This window comes from Amblyomma mixtum, chromosome 3 (genome assembly GCF_055824585.1).
Source record: "Amblyomma mixtum isolate Tamu chromosome 3, ASM5582458v1, whole genome shotgun sequence".
Lineage (NCBI taxonomy): Eukaryota > Metazoa > Arthropoda > Arachnida > Ixodida > Ixodidae > Amblyomma > Amblyomma mixtum.
In genome coordinates, this window is record NC_143014.1 from 384972978 (window position 1) to 384992709 (window position 19732).

The 19732-nt window shown below is 48.6% G+C and overlaps 1 protein-coding gene across 1 annotated transcript in view; it reads left to right on the forward strand.

Moving 5' to 3' along the window:
* Positions 1-396: 396 nt before the first annotated feature.
* Positions 397-19732, forward strand: part of LOC149357080 (sodium- and chloride-dependent glycine transporter 1-like) — a 72293-nt gene continuing 52957 nt past the window's right edge. Inside the window, exons 1-2 of the mRNA XM_089576499.1 lie at positions 397-668; positions 12038-12240. Of these exons, the coding sequence (XP_089432625.1) occupies positions 397-668; positions 12038-12240 (475 nt within the window). The remainder of the gene's footprint in view (positions 669-12037; positions 12241-19732) is intronic.

Genomic DNA, 19732 nt, shown 5'->3' on the forward strand with positions numbered 1-19732 from the left:
TTCTTCGAACGTATTTCAGGATTTAAACAATCAAATGTGCGTAGCTATGTGTAAGTCACATGCTGGTACCAACTTTGTTGCGCACAATAGTAACATTTATTGACCGCATCTTCTGGGCTTATCAGCGTAGCGGTCCCAGTCGTAGGAACAAGGCGTAAAATAGCGATGACGGTGGCCGCAACCTTGCGGCTCCAAACGGTGCCGCCTGGCAAGGCACCAGGTGCGGTACCGTGCCGGAAGCCCGGCATCTATATCCGCGGGGCTCCCCACTTGGCTCCGGGGGCGGCCGGACTTCGGTGATTCTTGTAGGAGGGGAGGCCGTTCGCGGACAGCCACTGTGCGATGAAGATCAGCCGCGACACGACGATGTAGCACGTGGCGGCGATCACCGCCAGGATGGCGAAGATGAGGCGCGCCCGCGGCATGCTTACCGCGTCCCGCCGGACGGAAGGGAATACGCCGTCTTGGGTGGAAGGCCGCGGCGAACGGCGGGGCTCATCTCCACTGCGCGGCGGCTCTCGTCGCAGCTCCGTTTCGTCCGCGGACTCGTCCGGCACCCCGTGGTTCGCGGCGTCGGGGATGTTCCGGCCTTCCGCCGAACCACTGCTGTCATTCGCCGTCGGTGATGGCATTCGCACCGGGGTCCCCACTGATAGCATACGGGACATGTGCGTCTTTCCAGGACCACTGAGGGCTTGTTCTCTGGGCAGGGCTGGCGCGGATTGCTCGCGGCATGAGCTGGCGCCGTCCAAATTATGTTGTTGTTGTTGTAGCCTTGACAAATCATTCACTTCCTCCGTCTAATATGAAAGCCGCGTTCTTTCTGTCGCAAGACGTGCACATTGCCAGAACAGATGTTCCGGTGGGAATCCTGCGATGTTTGCACTATTTCTTACTAAGCCAGTGTAGCATAACGCATTACAAAAGGAAGAACACATTTCGCACAATAGTTGACCTTATATTCGGCGTCAGAGAAAACGACAAAGACGAGATGAGTACAGCGAGTATTTTCATATAGGGAAGAAGAAGAAGAAGAGTAGAAGTGAGAAAGAGAAAGTAATTTAATGAAAGAAGAGTAGAAGCGAGGAACACATCACAGCGCGTCTAGGGCATGAAAGAACAAATGAGATTAAGATGCCTCTATGGGCTTTATTATACGGATTTAGAATTTTGCATCTGCCGCATAGAGCAAATTTTTTTATAATGCAGTAGACTATATCCCTGGAAATTAGGCTTTTTATTTCGAAAGTGCAGCGCTGACTACATTTGCGCGCTATCGGCGGGCCAGCGGAAGTTGGTGGCTGGGCAGCGGGAGGGGCAGCCAGTGGTCCCACGAGGCTCAGTGGTTGCGTGGTTAGTTAGGGGGTGCTCACACATTCCCAGACCATGTCGCAGGGAGTCTGGGAGCCCGGGCATAAGCTACAATTTGGAGTTGTATCGGCGGAGAGGCTGGGCCGTCGGTTTTGTGGCGTCGGAAAAATGTCTGTCTGTAGCTGCCGATATAGGAAAGCTTCCTTTCTCGAGAGTGCACGCTGAGGGGAGCAGGGAGGCGAGATACAGTGTAGTCGAACGCTTGTATTTCAAATCAATTTTTTTCGCCATCTCATGGTTGTTTTCAATAGCCTGACTCTACCGAAAGCCTTTTCGGTGCCGCGGGTCCCTTCACAATCTTTCTGTGCATGAAAACAATTGTTCAGCACCCCTCTCAGATCAAGCTGAAAATTTCTAAAGCGGACCATGCACAAAGGTCGCTTTCTGCTCATGTCGATCCTCCATTTTAGGTGAACTCACCTTGACCTTCGTTCTCACCTCCGCTGCGTCGAAGAAGTCATCAGATACTACAACTCCGAGAGCTGCGTGATCGCTGTCCTCCCAACCTTTCGACCTACTCAGATTGACTAGCGATCAACGTCTACAGTAGCAATCAACGTCTACAGGACCATCGTAGTCGAAGCCGATGAACCGCCGTTTGTCTTCCCGCCAAGCGACCGTTTTTAGGCGTTCGTCGTTTGCTCGCCAGAGTGAGAATGCATTTGACTTTTGATGCCGGAGATGTATTTCGGAACTGAAAGCACAGACGTTCCCCTGGTGGCTAGCAAGGATTTTACTCATCATCATGTTTTATACCATTATGGATCAACTCTCAAATGCGACGGGGCGCTGTTTGCGTTAACTTATCGCTCCTCCTCTGATAACACCAAGAAATGCCTTAAATACATGAGTGGTGTTCTTCAATATATTTCTCCTTTCAAACCTGCCGTTGTATTGGCCAAAATTTTAATATTGACGTATTGGCGTATTGACAAAGGCAAAATGGTCCCATTTCAGGAAATATCTAATTACAAAGCAAATACAGATCGAAATCTTGCATTGCAGGAAGCAAAGCACAAATGTAGCGCATCTCTGAGGTAAGCAGTAAGCAAGTTTAAGCAGCAGCAAACACAGCGGCGGCGACGAGTGCAGAATTTTCGAGAAAAAAAAATATTACTGTGAACTCACATTAAACCTGCAAGATTTGGCTGCACGAATTAAATGGGTTAAAACTTGTATTGTCACCACTTCCGAGAGAATGCGACCCGAAGACTTCCGTTTCATCAGCGCATGAAGTTGGGCTAGTTGGTTTTACATGACTACAATATTACCGCAAAAATGCGTTGTCTCATCTTTTCTTCGCGTCAGCGTTGTGAAAACATTGCTTAACGAGGTATAACTAGCTCACCGAGTATGTGTTAAGCTTGGCCTTGAAAGTGACCTTAGAAAAACCTAGCATAGCTCAGCCCTTGCAGAAATAAAAAAAATATTGCCGCGACCGGGTTTCGAATCCGCGGTGGCGCGAACAGATCAGCTTCTCTGGCCACTGCACGAGGGCACTATATGCTATCGTCGTAGGCGATCACGCCTCGTGTTAAACTGCAACACAATCTCGCGCTGTGCATTGCGCAATGTCATCTTCAATTTTCACCTGCGGCGCGAGCAGATACATGAGATTCACCTCGATAATCACTTAACCTAGGTTTATTGTAACAAGGTGTGCCGACCACCCAGCAAAACAAAAGCACGAGTCAACCAGTCTAAGCAAATGATTTCGGACGACTACTCGGTTGGGACACGTTAGAACTCTACCACATTTTTTCCCTGCATTTTATAGTCATGGGTGTTCATAATCTATATAGAAGGCGCGTGCGCCGTGTCTTCTCACGTGGTGTCGCACACGAGGCACACTCTCCACCAATAGACTGGGGGTCGGGGGCTCGGCTGCCCCCCTCCATAGATAGCACAAGCTGAGCGTCCTAATGCTGCGAGGCTACCTGGCGAAGCCCAAACGCGACGTCAGGCCTGTCCCCTCGATGCACAGAGCACAGAGTCCGCTCGATGCACAGATGCTCACAATTGTTCAATCGCGGGCGTGCACGAAGCCTCACAGCCACACAAGCGTCGTCAGTATTTCCGCCATGAGTTCCAGCGCTCTATAGGTCTCCAGCACCCAGCGACGCGGCTGCACAAAAGCGGTACAGCGAAGGAACAAGGGCTTCATTCCCAGAACCTAACCCTAATCGAGGCCCGCGTAGCTCGTAGAAAGTCGGTGGGGCAGCTGCTTTTCCACGGGTCACACACGAAAGATGCGGGCTCCAACTCTAAATGCGTGCGCTGGCGATGAAACCGCGCTCTCAATGTGCGAAGCAAGGATCTGGCAGTTAAGAGTTGATCGCGAATCACCGCACGTTGGTCCCCAAGCTCGTACAGGGTGTCGTTATGAGACAGCTGGTGAGCGTGGTGGCGAGTTTGTCATACAGTTGGTTTTCCTCGGCGCCGCGCTGACCCGCCAACAACTGCACGCGAATGACACATCCGTGTTCTGCAAAGCTTTCGATGGTCTCACTGTATACGCACAAAAGCTGCGGACCACGGTTTCGGTTATACAGGCTGCCGAGGGCGGAGCGCTAATCGCACAGCGCGGCGCTCCTAGGTGATAGGGGGCCAATAACTGTCCGCCGCAGAAGCTCAGTTTCTAAGGTGTTTTTCAGAATAAAAAGGCATTATTACCTACCTAAGTAAAGACACTGATAACACTATTGTGGCCACCATCTGGTGGCCACAATAGTGAACACCATCTGGTGGTGGCCACTATTGTGGCCACCACCTCACCACCATCTGTGGCTCCGCTGAAGGCGCACCATTCGTTTGAAGTGCAGGACGAGTCCGCTATCTGTGATGAGCCATAAGAGGTAGCGTTGATCTCGTTTCTAATAGCTACCGGTAATCCGCCTACGTCAAAACCTGCTATCGATGACAGCAAGAAGACGCAAGTTCTGCAGTGTAGGTGCTGAGTGCAACACTTGCAGGTCAGTTATCGCCTTTTCCTCTTCAGAAACATCGATGGGCTCTCTTTTCTCATGGTCTGGGGCGTACCCCAAGCCACCAAAAACAAACACTCTTTTCTACCATCACGCTGCAACCGGCCGAGCGCTTAGCAGACGGGCGTAATCCATGTGTTGTCACTTCGACCCAACACGACTTCTCGATATCATACTTATGCGTGTCTGAAAATTAACCGCCCAGCTCTCTTGTGCGGCCACCGAAGATGTACAGCTGTTCGTTGTGCACGAAGGTAGTGTGAAGTTTGCGGCCTTTGGGGAGCGCACCTTCCACTCTTCGGCGCACCCACATCACTGTGGTTGTTTCCAGATAATACAAGGAATTATTTTACCGGTCGTTGACCTCTATGTTCAACGCCTGGCCACCACAAGCATACAGGCGGGTTCCGACTGGGGACGCCGTGTGGAAGCAGCGGCTAGTCGGTTCGACTCCACTCTCATGGTCAAGATAATATATACGGTGTGAGGACTCCGGGTCCAAAAAACCAAAGTTGTACATCTGTTGACCCAGCACACAAGCAGAGATGCTCAGTATCGCAACTTGGCCGCACATTTCCGAGCGGCTCCATGTCATAGCGCGGGTACCGAACCAGTATAAGCCGCCCATCTGCGACCTTATGTCCGAAAAGCTACCCCCCATGTAGACGCAGTAGCCGTAGGCGTCAACGTAGTGGACTAAAAAGTTAAGGGGTTCGTCGTCGAGGTGCAACTCTGTCAGTGGCACACGCCCTGTCGCCTTAGTTTTTCTAAGGGACACGGGTTTAGTGGACATACTTCGATAATCATTGTGTGTGAGAGAGTGCGTGAGTGTTGAGTATGTTTGATGTCACCTTTTTTTTCTCTTTCTCTCTCTTTCTCTCTCCATTTCACCCTCTTATTCATCCTCATCTGGAGTAGCATGCCGGGCCTATAACCAGGCAGACCTCTCCATTATCCATTAATGTCTCTCTCCTCCTCCTCCCTGTCGATTCTGATGAATTTTTATGGCTCTAGATCAGCTGCGGCTAAAGAGCGCCATGGCACAAAGTTGCTTTGTCAATTCAGGTTGGTGTCACAGACACATTTTCCAAACATTTCACACCAGCCATTGTGGAAGGCTTGTCGATAATGTATAAGGCGTGCGCAGTGCACCAGAGCGCTCTCGCATCAGTGTAAATAAGCTGTCGGGAAGCTTCAAATACAGTCTAGCATGCTGTAGATTGCCTTTGATATGATCTGAACCTGATTCAGTCACTTATACAAGCTTTGACGAATTCTCTCGGCTCACGTTCACGACATAGATGCCGATCGGATGCTTCCAGATTGAAAACAGGACCATAACTAGCAGGCTATAAAATCAGTGAACATTTAAAGCAGCGTCAAAGTGAGGGCAGACATGCGGAAATAAGTGATAACTGTTTGGCTTTCTGAAGTCATCGCAAAAGACGCAAGTTGTTTCCGGATAAGAGGTGAAATCGACGCCTACCACCACATATCTCTATCTACCACCTGCTCTTAAATGTATGACCAGCAGGGGCTGGGCGGAAAACTAAAATTGGTCACAAAGCTTCATGCCGAAGTGACGTAAATGCGACTCGCTTGAACAAACCACCAGACTGGAGTTGAATCGATTTCAGTGAATAATTCTTCGATCAGAAAATTTGTTCTCTTTGTTATTTAAGAAAAAGTGGCGGCCCCGGGCGACATCAATATAAAAAAAATACTAGCGACTTTTTTGCTTGCGCCAAAATCGAGCACAGAAGGAAGGAGTTCTTTGCGTATAAAAGAAGAGTTTATTACTGCGTCCAGTAGTGGCGCCGAAGTTGCATCATCACCACACCGCAGGACTGGCTTCGCTGAAGGCACTCAGTTTGCTTGAGATGCAGCATCTACGAAGAAGTGATAGCGCAGACCATTTGTTTAATGAAGCTTGGCAAGAGGCGTAGATCCAGCCGTGCATCAATTACTGCAAGTAAGCACAGGTTCTGCAGTGTCAGTGCCAAGTGCAACACGTGGAGATCGGTCAGGGCCCTTCGCTCCTCAGCAACTTGCCCCTCATCCTGGTTGGGTGCCGGCCCAAAGCCGCCGAAGATAAACACTCTTTCACCCATCACTGAGCAGCAGTGCCAGTACCTGGGAGATGCTGGTGAGCCACATGGCTTCACTTCGGTCCAACGCGACGTCACGGGGTCGTACTTGTGTATATCTGCCAAGTAGGTCTGCAGCGAATCGCTGTACCCTCCGCAAATGTACAGTTCTTCGTTATACACGAAGGTTGAATGACTTCACCGGCACACAGGGAGAACTCCTTGTACCTGTGGGCATACCCATGAAGAGTTGGTCGTTTCAAAATAGTATAGGATGAGGGAAGGGTCTGCTGGGCTGCCGCCGAAAACATACCTGCGGGTCCCGATGGCAGACGCAGTGTGGCAGGCAGGTAGACCCGGAGCCTCTCCGCTAGTGGGGACATGATGCCACTCTAGGGTATCCAAGTCAAGGACCCGCATATACGGCGAAACATCCCAGTCTCTTAAGATATACTTACGGTGCCCAACAACACAAGCTGTGCTGCCGTAAATCGATGACGTCACCTCACCGGCCACCTCAGGGCGGCTGCATGTCATGGTGCTTGTGTCGAAGCTGTAAAGGACAGTCGGCGATAGCCAGCTGGGCGGGCCGCCCCACAGATACGCGCAGTGGCCGTACGCTACAACTGTGTGGCGGGAAATGTTAATCAGCTCGCCGTAGGGAAGCTGCGTCAGCACCATATCCCACCGGCGCGACGCGGGGTCGAAGATGAAGACACGGAGCAAGTTCCATGCCCCGTGGTAACTGTCGAACGAGTAGACCTTGCCGTTGATGTGTACAGCCCTGTGGGTGACATAGAAAGAGAAGTTTATCCCCGTTTAACGCCGTTTAGCCGCACCGTCCACATCCTGCAGAGACACCTGCTTCTGTAAGAAACAAGGGCCGGTCATTCCTGCAAGGGTGGCGGCGTCATACGGCTAATTTTTGAAAGAGCGATATGGTGATCGGTATTCGCGGCGTAGAAAGAGAAGTTTATTTTTTTTTTCTAATCTCAAGAAAAATGCAATGCAAAACTGCTGAACTCAATGCTCTGATCAGTCAAGCACATGCGCAGTGACGCAGCACTGAGCACGTCAGTAAGGCAGTAAGCCGACACTCGACCGCCGCGCAGGACGATGAAATATGTCGACCATTTGCGCAACAACTCATCCTCACTCATTGACAGTGCGTCCACGCATGCTTGCTCAAAGAGGCGCGTGCGGAGGCGCTGCAACTTTGGAAACATTGCTCTTTCCGGACGCCCATTTAAGGAAGCCGCTCCACGCTGCCGCCACAAAACGAACATGCCGACACACAAGAGCATATTGTAAACAGTTCGCGTGAACTAGTGCGCGCTTCGAGGCGGGTTAAAATCATCCGTGACACTAGTACCCAAAAGGTGCACGCCACTACACAGTCGAACATAGCGTGCCGCAACGTTTCTAAAAGACCGCATTGCGGGCATCGGACGGAGGGCGCCACGCCCCACGCCGCAAGGCGGTCTCTTGTGGGCAGGACCCGCCAGCCTCGCAGCCAGCCGAAGTCCCTGACATCTGCAGGAAGCGCAGCTGAGGTCAGTTGGCGCCAGCGTGCCCGTCTCGTTTTCTGGAATTGTACGCGGGTCAGCTCAGCGACCGTTAGTGCTTCACACATCCTGGAGGGCGGGGTTTCATCAACATCCAGATCGGGCACGCTGGCAGTCAACTACGCCATAGTGCGTCGACGGGTGACTATTTCCGTTAGATTTTGGAATACTTTTGTCATTTTATGACACTCACACGAATGAATGTTCGAAAACAAACATGTACTGTTGCTGTCACCAAGATGAAAAGCGCTAAGGGTCGTTATAAAGTGCGAGTAAATGGTCAAGAGGCTGTTCTGCCATTACGGGCTTGTTTCAGAGCGAATTATCTTCTTGACGCCGCGAGATACGTGGTTAACGCTTTCCAATCGAGAATTTCGTTTAGTTGATCGGTCATGCCAGTCGCATTGATAGGGACTGAATATCTGGCGGCCCTAAAAAGAAACGTGAAATATATATTGCTTAAATCCTGCGGAGCTTTTTTTCTTTCCTTTAGCACGTGTTTGGTTGCCGCCTTATCGTCTAGCAGGTGTATAGTATCGGTGTCATGCATTCATATCGGGAGCAACAACCCTTCTGTTGAACCCGCGTCTTTCGGATCAGCAGCCCGGAAGGCGCGGCCGGGATCGAACCCGCGTCTTTCGGGCTGCTGACCCGAAAGACGCGGGTTCGATCCCGGCCCGCGGTGGCCGAATTTCGATGGAGGCGAAATTCTAGAGGCCCGTGTACTGTGCGATGTCAACGCACGTTAAAGACCCCAGGTGGTCGAAATTTCGCGACCGCTTCTCTACGGCGTCCCTCATAGTCTGAGTTGATTTAGGACGTTAAACCCCAATAAACCAACAAACCACCAACGTGGCCGCGATGATGAAAATGTGGCGTGGATGGTCGGGATTTCACCATTGCATTTCATCTTCTAGCAAGAATTGCCTAAAGTCGGTCAATTCTTACAGCGGTTGCTGATGAACTAGAAACATGCGATTTTAGTCACTCTGCCTTCCATATATAACTCTAAATAAGTGGTTTTGGAGGAAAGGAAATTTTGCACTGTTGCCTCACTTCGAGGTGGACTCCTCAACTGCGCCGTGAGGGAAGGAAGGAAGGTGGGAGTGAAAGATTTGGATTGTGGGGGTTAAACGCTCCAAAGCGGCTCAGACTATGAGGGACGCCGTAGAGAAGGGCTCGGGAAATTTCGACCACCTGGGGTTCTTTAACGTGCACTGTGCACTTGTGTGTGTCCCAGGAGTGATCGCCGTTTTCCGAAGTTTTTTTCAACGCAAACATACAGCTCAATGGAATCGCTTTTTCAATGCAATCAGAGCGTTTGCTCAAAAGTACTTTCTTGTCGGACTCCTTCAGCAATGCGAAAGTTTTTGTCGAGTCATTCTTTTCGGTACACAAGCCCCACAAGTTTGAGTGGACGCGCACGACTCTGTACCTTCTGGAACTGTGAAGCGCTTTCCTACGCGGCTATCGAACGTAGCCCAAGAAGTGTGAAAAACGCTGCGCTGTTCGGTGCAGTTCACTTCCGTGCTTTTTCTCCCGCTTTTTTTTTTCGTTTCCAAGCAACTTCCTAATGGGCCCAGTTCAGTATAAGCACCGCACTCGAGTTCACAACTTCACACAGCTCACCTGAAGTTACTGCGGTTGATGTTTCTGAGTCTTTCACGTTGTTCGTTACAAAAATGAAATTTCTTGTTCTGTGAGCATACTGCACCGAAATTGGTGATAGAAGACTATAGACGGTGCCTTATTTGAAAGCGTTACCGCGAAATGTGGCTTTAAAGTAGTGTTTTAAAGTCTGAACAATTGTTGACGCAAAGCGCGGCAACGTGCAAATGCGAAGCCTCTGAAAGTTGATATTGGCGATTAGAGGACCATCGTCTCGCTATACGTGATGCGTACTAAGCTATCTTCGAGGGCGACTTTCTTGCTGATTTGCTGTCTCCTTTCCGTCATTGATACCAGCGCTCTGTCGGCTGGACTAAATTCAACAATGCTTAGCATTATGGAAGCCTCGAATTCATCCCCCGAGAGATCTGTCCTCCTCCACTCACCCCAGAAGTTACCAGAGTTAGAGGGACACTTTAACGACCTGCCGATACCACTGAAATTCGTGAAGGACTCGCTCGAAGACGTATTGTGCGAATTTGTGCCTTATGCCGCTGAAGGAGGAAGCTGTTCTGTGCCGCGGAAAAATTCTCTCTCGTTCTCCGTACAGAAGCGGCTTGTATTTGCGCCCTGGTTCTGGAACCAAAGCCGCGAATTGCAGAACGTAACCGTAGTTTGCATTCAACAGCTGACGTATACGCGTTGGTTTATTCCTACAGATTCACACGAGGAGGTTCTCACGCAGTTTCGCAGCGGCCTCTGCCAGGTTACGAGTGTCACTACCGCTACCATCAATGCTCCCACAAGCCGATTCAGAAGATGCAATCAGCGAAAGATTGTCGAAGCTCCTGAAATTTTTTTATTGAAGATGGACCGGACAACTCCTTTCCAAAAGGGAAGCAGTTCCTGATATGAACGGATTTCATTGAAATCGCTCTGATGATGCCAGAAGCTGCAGCCCTTCTGGACGCATACAGAACACTGAATAACAGTGTGCACCTCATCAGAGCCAGGAATGACGTACAATTTTATTCAGAGGTAGAGTTTATAATATTAGCTTACACCGGCTCCTACTTTCAATTTCCACACATGTTTAAAGACACCCAATTTTCTCCAGCAGTGCTCTGTTTCTTTACTCAACGTGGTACTGTCATGCAAATAACCTTTATTGACTCATGGATTTCGTTCACCTGGTTGATAGTCACTTCAGCGGCTCTCGGCGCTTTCCTCTGCCTGGGCCTGTGGATGACCGTTAAGCTTATTCCGAGGCAACACTGCTTCTCCCTGTCTGACGTTTGCCTATTCCTAGTTGGTGGCCTGTTAAATCAGAGCCCACCATGTATGCTGGCGGAATGCAGGCTAATTCTTGCTTCATGGTCCTTCGGCATGTTTTTCTTAGGCAACTATATTCAAACAACGATCACTGCGATACAAAGCGTCCCAAGAATTTCAAAAGGAATCGGTACTATAGCAGAATTGAAGCTTCTGATCGAGAACGGTTTAGTACTGCCCTGCGCAACGAACCATTGGTTAGGAGTGAGGGACGTGGTCAGTTATGGAGGAGAAATGTCGCCCGATATAGAAGCGATCATGAAAATATTCCAGAACTGTTACCCAGACTGCATTCAAGGAAATCGAGCGATTGACCATTGTTTCCGCTTGGACAGCGAAGGCGCTCACGCTGTTCTGTCCGTGTGTAGCGATGACATGGTCGCAGAAGCGTCGTGGTAGAATCTTGTCCCTGGAGAGCGCTTCTTAATGGAGCATCGGGGTATCGCCCTTTACGACACCAACCCGCATAGGTAAGCGTATGGTTTACACCTTCCTCGGGGTTGTATGTGCAAACATGTCGGATCGGACATGCAATCCCGCTAGTTTTATGCGGTGTCCGTTAGGCTGAGTCCGCGAAGGAAAGCAGTTAGTTAACTGCCAAACGTATCTTGGCGCCATTTTATAACATTTTGTTTATCCACCTTCATCGGACTTCACGACTGGTGCGAATCATAGCGACTTTTATAAAGCCGCACTTAAATCTTGGAAATAAATTGACTAAAAACATTATCAACAGCTTTGACCACGTCCGGCAACTTTGCTTCTTTTTGCGGCCACCGTATCCCCGCAAACTTCATAATCTCATCCGCCCACCTAACTTTCTGCCACCCCCTGCTACATTTGCCTTCTCTTGGAATCCACTCCGTTACTCTTAAGGACCAGCGGTTATCATTATATGCCCTGCCCAAGCCCATTTATTCCTCTTGATTTCGACTAGGATGTGATTAACCCGCGTTTGTTCCATCCCCCGCTAAAATGACACTACCTGCAGTGCAAAGAGATCCCTAGCGCTAGGGCGTACGACATTCTTCCCTTGTGCGCTTTTTTGGTAAGCCATGGTGTTATTTAACGTCCACGATCTCTCTCGCAGGTACCTGCACCGCCGCACACTGCGGGCGGTTATTGAAGCCGCACTGGCCACTCGCCATCAGAAGCCGAAGGCTGTGGACCCCAGGGACCCCAGCGCTGCGCCGCAGCCTTTCCACGTGTACCTCTTCGTCTACGCGCTGGGCTGCGCGGCGTCGGCCGCGGCATTGCTGTGCGAGCTCCTGTGGTATCGGCTTCACTGCGAAGGTGGCGGATCTGAAAGGCTTTTTTTGCAGCGGTGCTCGCCGCCCGAGAATACAGACTCACCCTTAGAAACGATGCCACGGATCTTGTCCAATAAGTGACGAAGAAACTGACGACTCATCCTGCAACCCCCCCCCCCCCCCCCCCCCCCCCAAATAAAAAAATAAGGGGTCGCATAGTTTACACCATCCAGCTTCTCACTTTCCTAACCTGGCACTGCAAGTCATCCCCGCCGTTACTGCAGCTCTATCTGGAAATCCTGGTATGACCAAGTTGATGTCTTCACGTATTGTCGAAAGGTACTTAAGACCCTGAAGAAAGCACCCGGTACTCTTTAATTTGCCTGCTCCATCAATGCTACTTTTCGCTATTGCTGGAAACTCGAACCCTATTACTGAGTCCAGGCCTACAGATATCTGCTGAACATGCCAGCTGGTGGTGTTGCACTGATACAGATTTTCGTTAATCCCCCAGAGTATCTGCTGGTGTATGTGGCCCATACAGGAGTTATTCCCATGGCGCTACTGGATGCATAATGATGCCATCCTGACATTTTCCGACGTCCCACGCACTTCCTGATCGTGAATTGAAACTGCTTGTAACGCCGCCTTTTGCTTCATGTAACGGCAGCGAATACCATTCGGCTTTAGAGAAAACAGATGAAGTTCAGCGCTGCCTAGTCCCGTACTGAGTCCTCATACGGTGGGTCGGTGGTAGTGCATGGGATTACACGAATTGAGGTGGGTCATTAGTTATCTCGCAATTCAGGAAACTGTGATTCGTTAGTTAAGCTTACCAACAGGAGCCAGAGATTTGGTTGACAAACGCTCAGCTAGGAAAACTGGCAGGCACTCAAAACGTTAATTTTACATGCAGTGGGACCTAATACACTTTTTCATATTACCTAGGCACAAATCGTTGAATTAAAACACGCTTATCGAGTGCGCCCGACTATTTCTTATAGAATTATATGTTGTGAGCATTTCTCTTTAAACTTACCTCATTTCTATGGCAATCAAAGTATTGTGTATTATGGTGTCCACGTATCTATCCAATCCGTTTCTTCCCATCCCATCACCCCTTAAGTGAGACGGTCGGCACGTATTGTGGAGTTGCCTTGGGATTCCCGCTGTGCGAGCCCGGGTTCTCGCATTGCACTCGCCTTTGTATTGAGAGCCTAAGCATTGTTCTGACTAGGTTCTATGCTTTGCTGGAAAACAGTCTTAGCGCATGTGCGGGAGACGTGGAATGTGCGTCGTTTCTCCTGCTGCCTGCAACAGGATTGCGCTGTTGGCGCAAAATGATTTGTAGAAGTTATAGCTGTTCAGGCTGATGCAATAGCTGTGATGAGTGTAAACTTGGCAGCGCCTGAAATGTCAAGATTTTATTAACTGATTTTGAAGTAGCATTTTGGTGACGTGAATTTGCAATTTTTTTTATTTGATACCTCGCAGGCCCCTGATATGGGGCTTTACATGAGACACAGGCATGGCAATTAAACGACAATCGTCTTGATAGCGTTTTTAAAATGGATGGCGTTGATGTGATGCACGGCGTTCTGTAGATCATTCCAGTCCCGGGATGACGTGACGAAAAAACATCGAGAATGAGCGGTAGTTCTTGCGGTGGGGGCGTAGACGGCGTTATGGTGTTTAATAGGGCTTGAGAGGCGATAAGCAGGTGATGTGACCGATTCTCCAAAAGATGAATGATAAAACATATGAAAGAGACACACTCGAGAAATTTTTCGTCGCGTTTCAAGGCTGGGTAAGTTAGTTCTAGATTTTAAAGCAGACACACTAGTGTAGCACGAATAATCACAATAAATGAAGCGGATAGCCCGATTTTGTATTTTTTCTAAGGTTAAAGAGAGGCTAGTCTGGTGAGGATCCCATATTGCTGAAGCATATTCTAGTTTAGGACGGACAAAAGTTATGTATGCTAATGATTTGATGGAAGGGGTGGCAAATCGTAGATTACGCCGTATGAAACCAAGGGTACGATTAGCCTCGTTAGCGATGTTCATGATATGGTATGACCATGTTAGGTTTTGCGTTACAGTAATACCCAAGTACAACTTACATAAAGAAACGGACGACACTTCTGAACCGAAAAGAGTGTATTTAGAAGGAGTATGCACCTGCCGACGATGGAACGAAATCAAACTTGTTTTGGAAATATTGAGAGACATTAACCAACGTTCGCACCAAGTTTGGATTTGGTTAAGATCTTGTTGAAGAATGCCAGCGTCAGTACTGTTAGTGATTGGGCGGTAAATTACACAATCGTCAGAAAATAAGCGGATGATAGAGGAAATACTGGAAGGAAGATCGTTAATATATATGAGTAAAATCAAAGGACCTAGGACTGTACCTTGGGAAACACCTGAAATGACCGGCTACGTGGAGAAGAATGATTGTTAGCATAGACAAATTGCTCTCTGTTAGTCAAAAAGTTACAAAGCCGTTCCAATACTAACGAATTAAGATTTAGACACGATATCTTCAGTAGCAGTCTTTTAGGCGGTACTTTATCGAAAGCTTCTTTGAAATCAAGGAAGAGAGTGTCAGTAGGAACGTTTAGGTCACGGTTGGAGCTTAGGTCATTAATGAAAAGAGAGCCAATTGGGAGTCACATGAACGGCCTTTCAAAAAGCCATGCTGGTTAGTATGGAAAAATTTTACGGAAACAAGGAACTTGACTATGTGCGAATAAATAATATGTTCCAATACTTTCGAACAGACGCTTGTGAGGGAAATGGGGCGGTAATTTTTGCATGAAACAGGTGAGCCCTTTTTGGAGACTGGAATGATCTTACCAACTTTCCAATCTTGTGGAAGGACACCTGTTGATATGGACTGCTGAAAGAGGTGGCCCAATATTACACTTACAGTGTTTTTAGTATTTTTTAGGATTTTAGAATTTATGCCGTCAACACCAGATGAAGATGTAAGTTTCAATGATTCAATGAGTTTCATGATTCCATTAGCATCAAATGTAATCTGTGGCATAGATGGGAGGGTCGACAGCTGGGAAATCTGGTAAGTCACCATCAGGTTCCTTTGTAAAAACTGACGAGAAAAAGTTATTAAGAGCGTGGCTACATTCGAGTTCCGGAATAAAGTTGTTGTCGTCGTCATGTATTTTTAGAGGCTGTGCTTTATAACTCTTTGAATACTTGAATGTAGGAACACACTAAGATCAAAGTTTCAGATGAACTAGGAGTGAATGTTTAACACTGCGGAAAGGTCAGGAACGGAGACACAAACGGGACGCAAACAGCACTGTGTCCCGACCATGCGCATTTGTCCATGCCGTTAGCGTTTCTTCATGAAAAAGCAACTAGCCTGCACGTTTACCCTTGAAAGTGGAAACTGTAACGTACTACTTGAACACAAAAACAGTTTACGCAGTTGGCACTATTTCCCGGTTTGCATTTAATAACAAAAACAGGATAATGAATTTTAACTCTTTGGAACCTGCTAATAACTTCCCGCGGCCGTCAAAATTAGCGGGTAGAAGCGCAGCAGTCCTTTTATCAACCCGCGTTTGCAGTACGTACGAGGAGTCGCCAATCACAGGAAACTTGTTGGCGCGCCGTACCACCGCACTGTGCCGTCTTATGGCAAATAAAAGCTGAAATAGCAGAAGGAAATTATGCGGTTGTGGCTACTTACTTGCGCTTAATACTTGCTGCTAATGCAGAAAAACCGCACTTACTTACGCTGCAAAGAGCAAGATAAAACTTTTTCATTCCCATCGAGTTTTGCAATAGATGGATTGATGTCAGTGAGGATCCTCTAGAAACCGTTCCTTATAATACTATACCAGATATATTGTGTATGTCATGGGTCATGTTCAGATGCCTTTGAAGATATCTCGGCCTTGAGAAGCACACTTCTATCCGCGCACTTGGTAGGCACCCGTGTTAAGTGAGAGGATTTATTTCACCTCAAACCTAATATATAGTGTTGCAGCAAACAGCATCTTGAGTGTATTCTGCTCATTACATGCTGACTATTCGTGTTTTCTCACTGTGGCACATTTCTTGTTTATCGCGCGGTATGTCATTGATCGATTGGGTGTTACATATACCCAACGTATCATAGAAAAAGAATCAATGCCCCACCTTCATATGTGTCAGAAGGTTTCCCTTGTCGCAGTACGAAGAACCTGAGCTGTTTCAAGCACTCTCGCGCTCTTGATGCACAAAATGCGACAGCTTGTACTCTGCCCATGGACACGTCCATACGTTTCCTCTTGTCTGCTGCAGCAAGCCCGCATCGTTTAAATAATTACAGCGTGACTTGTTAACTTGTTAAGCGCTTGAGTTGTGTGTGTGTTGCCTCGTTTGTCGTGCGTTTTTCCCTCGCTCTTTTTTTTTTACTCTTAACCGTTACACATCGCATATCACTGTTTTTCTTCTACGCTTTCTGTTATGCGGTTTCCAAGTAATAAATGAACGTTTCATCAAGTTAATTATTTCTTCTTTTTATACGCGGAAAATCCTGTTACTACAGAGATTACAGGCAAAGGGCTCAGAATTTGCCACACTTACATATTAAATATCAGCTCAGCTCGACACGCGGGCGACAGAAGACACAAAGAGATCTGGCTACCTGAGAAACGTTTTGATAGCGCTCTCTGTTTGCTCTTCACTTCTCCTCGAGTTCAGTGTCACGCTGAACGTCGAAACTAGCCAGAATTTAGTAATACTTGCTGGGGAACTAGTCAGTGCATATTTTCTTAAAAGGATTTAGCGCCAAAACAGACAACACACAGTGTTGGGCTTGTCCCGTCTATCTTACTGTGTGCGGTCGGTTTTGGCGCAAAAATTCTTTTACGAAAATATCAACTATTTCTTTTTCCCCACCGAGAAAAAGCAAGCTATGAGCGCACCCTTTTTTTTCTCTAATGATATCTCTCGCTGTTTCAGTAAAAAATGTTCATGATCGGGGCATGAATTGTGAAAGAGTGGACTGGATTCCAAGAGAAGGCATGCAGGCGTAGCTGAGGATAGCAGACAGTAAGGATTCGAATGACACTAGGAAGTTGGAGGGGTTAAGTTGGTTGCAGCGACTTAGGACAGGGTTTATTGGAGTTATATGAGAGAGGCCCTTTCCTGCAGTGGGCCTAGTCAAGACACTGCTGCTGCTGCTGTTGTTGATTATGATGATGATGATAATGATAAAGGGAAAGACCTACGAGGACTCAGCAGACGGGACGCCAGGTTGAGCGCTTGGGGAAAACTGTGCCACAGGGGTGCGAGTGCGTGACGTGGGACAACGGGAGTTGTCGCTTAGCGAGCGGTCTACCAAGGCCTGACACGTCGACCGTGGAAAATCCCCGGCCCCGAATAGCCACGTACGGGGCTCCGCATCCATAGCCATCGCAAAAATCCGTGCACTGCGATAAGAGCGAATAGAACTGTCCGCAAGCCACAGTGTAGCAAGCGTTGTGGACTTGCTCGCTGTTAACGAAACCACTCAAGTTTCCGAAGGATGTAGCGAGGCCTATCTTGCTCTACTGCACCGAAGCTTGGCAGATTTGAGTACTTTATAGAGCTCTCGTTTAAGGTTATGAAGACATCTGGTGATCAGATATTGTTGCAGAGCAGAGGAGTGTGAAGCGGGAAGTGGCCCGGGACGGAGTACTCTCGCTAGACCTGCAACAATTAATTATATATAATCATGTAATCATGCCTCCCCCCCCCCAATTACTACATCTTTGTGGGTGCGCTGTAGTTCATCCTCATCTGAGCCGGGCAGCATCGACGCTTTCAATGTCGTCCGAGGCTCCTGGATCCCGCCGCTAAGCACTGGCCCAGCCCGATCCGACCTGTCGCTCTAGCTCACCCCGTCCGGAGTACTGACGGAGTAACGACACGAAGACGCGGCCCCAATGTCTTCGATGGCCCTCGCGTTGAACAATCACTGCAGCTAGGACGTCAGGACGACACGAAACAAGACGGCATCCCCCGCCCATGCCGTCCGGCGCATTTTTAGCCTATGGCGTGTGGTTCTTGACAAGTGATGGTCATCAATCTGCCAGGACCATAATTCATCAGGCCAGTTCATTAATTGCCGTAGGAAGTCTGTACTCTGCTGCATGCCTTTCCTGCCGAAATCCGCCCTCACCTCGTACCTCAGTACTTCAGCCATTGTTCGGGACTTTCGCTCGATGGCGCCGGGTAATGTTATGAACCAGAAAACGACGGAAGGTTGCAGTCGCGCTAAACCCAGCACTCGCAAACTGAATCACATAAATTCAACCGGTGGTAGCACCTGCTATCCCATCCCAGGGAAGTGGTGAATGTTAATGAATTTTAAGTAGAGAAAGGCCGATTCTGCAAATATGGGCATTACGGCGGGGACTGCCATCAGGAAGTTAGCGCGCATACCAGAAAGGGTGAGGCGGCTACGTATCATGCCGAGGTAGAATTACTAGCTGCGTAAAATCCGGTTGCATCACGCTGCAGTGCGCAGCGACTGCTTTCCCAACGTGAGCGGGCAAGAGGTAAGCAGTGTTAAGTGTCTCTGCAGACTACCACTGATTACCTATGACCGTCAGGACTAGTCCATGTGAACGCAGGAAGCATTTGATAAGTGAGATTCTGCAGCGCGAAGGAAGAGTGGGCCATGAGTTTGAACATCTTGGCGAATCAGCTGATACCAATATTTAGTCTCCTATCGAAGACAAATGAAAGTATTTCCAATGAGAAGCGCAGTGTATGCTACTGGCGGCCGACAGATGGCACTATAGTCGGATACAACTCAAGAACAAGGCAGTTTTTCCAGTCAAAGAACCGCTTTCTAGCCAATAGCGTCGGCCGATTGTCATGAGCCTTCTAGCGTGAATGCAAGGAGGGGACTATCCCCGACCATGGAAGCGGGGGGACTATTCCCTTTTATCTGCCACTTCTTACCACTTATTATCAGTTAAGAGGTCCACTGCTCAATAAGCTTCATTCCGAGACAGCGACTGAAGCACGTGTGCACTTCTGCTATCCGTGATTAGAGTGATCAAGGGTGGTCATGCGTTAGGAGAAGAAGGAAACGGGAGCAAGAAAGGCAAGGGATTAATAACAAGTTAAGACAGAAGTGATCATTCACAATGCATTGGGTTACGTATTGCTTGAAGCGAGCGCGCAACCGGATTCATTCGAGGTCGACTACAGCGAAAAACAGATGTGACGAAATCGCCCTAAAGAATCACCCTAGCGAGAGCGTGCCACGTGCGGGGGTGTAGCTCGGATGGTAGAGCGCTCGCTTAGCATGCGAAAGGTACGGGGATCGATACTCAGCACCTCCACGACCATTTTTTTTCGTTGTGCCAGCTTCGTTTCGGGGCGGTGTTAAGAAAGGTGTATATAAAGAGTGTGGGGTTCGAAGCCCCAAAGGTAGTGGGTGGGCTATCGAGAGGCCGCAGTGAAGGGCTCCCGATTAGTTTCTATAACTTAGGGTTCTTTAACATTCACTTACCTGACACAACACAC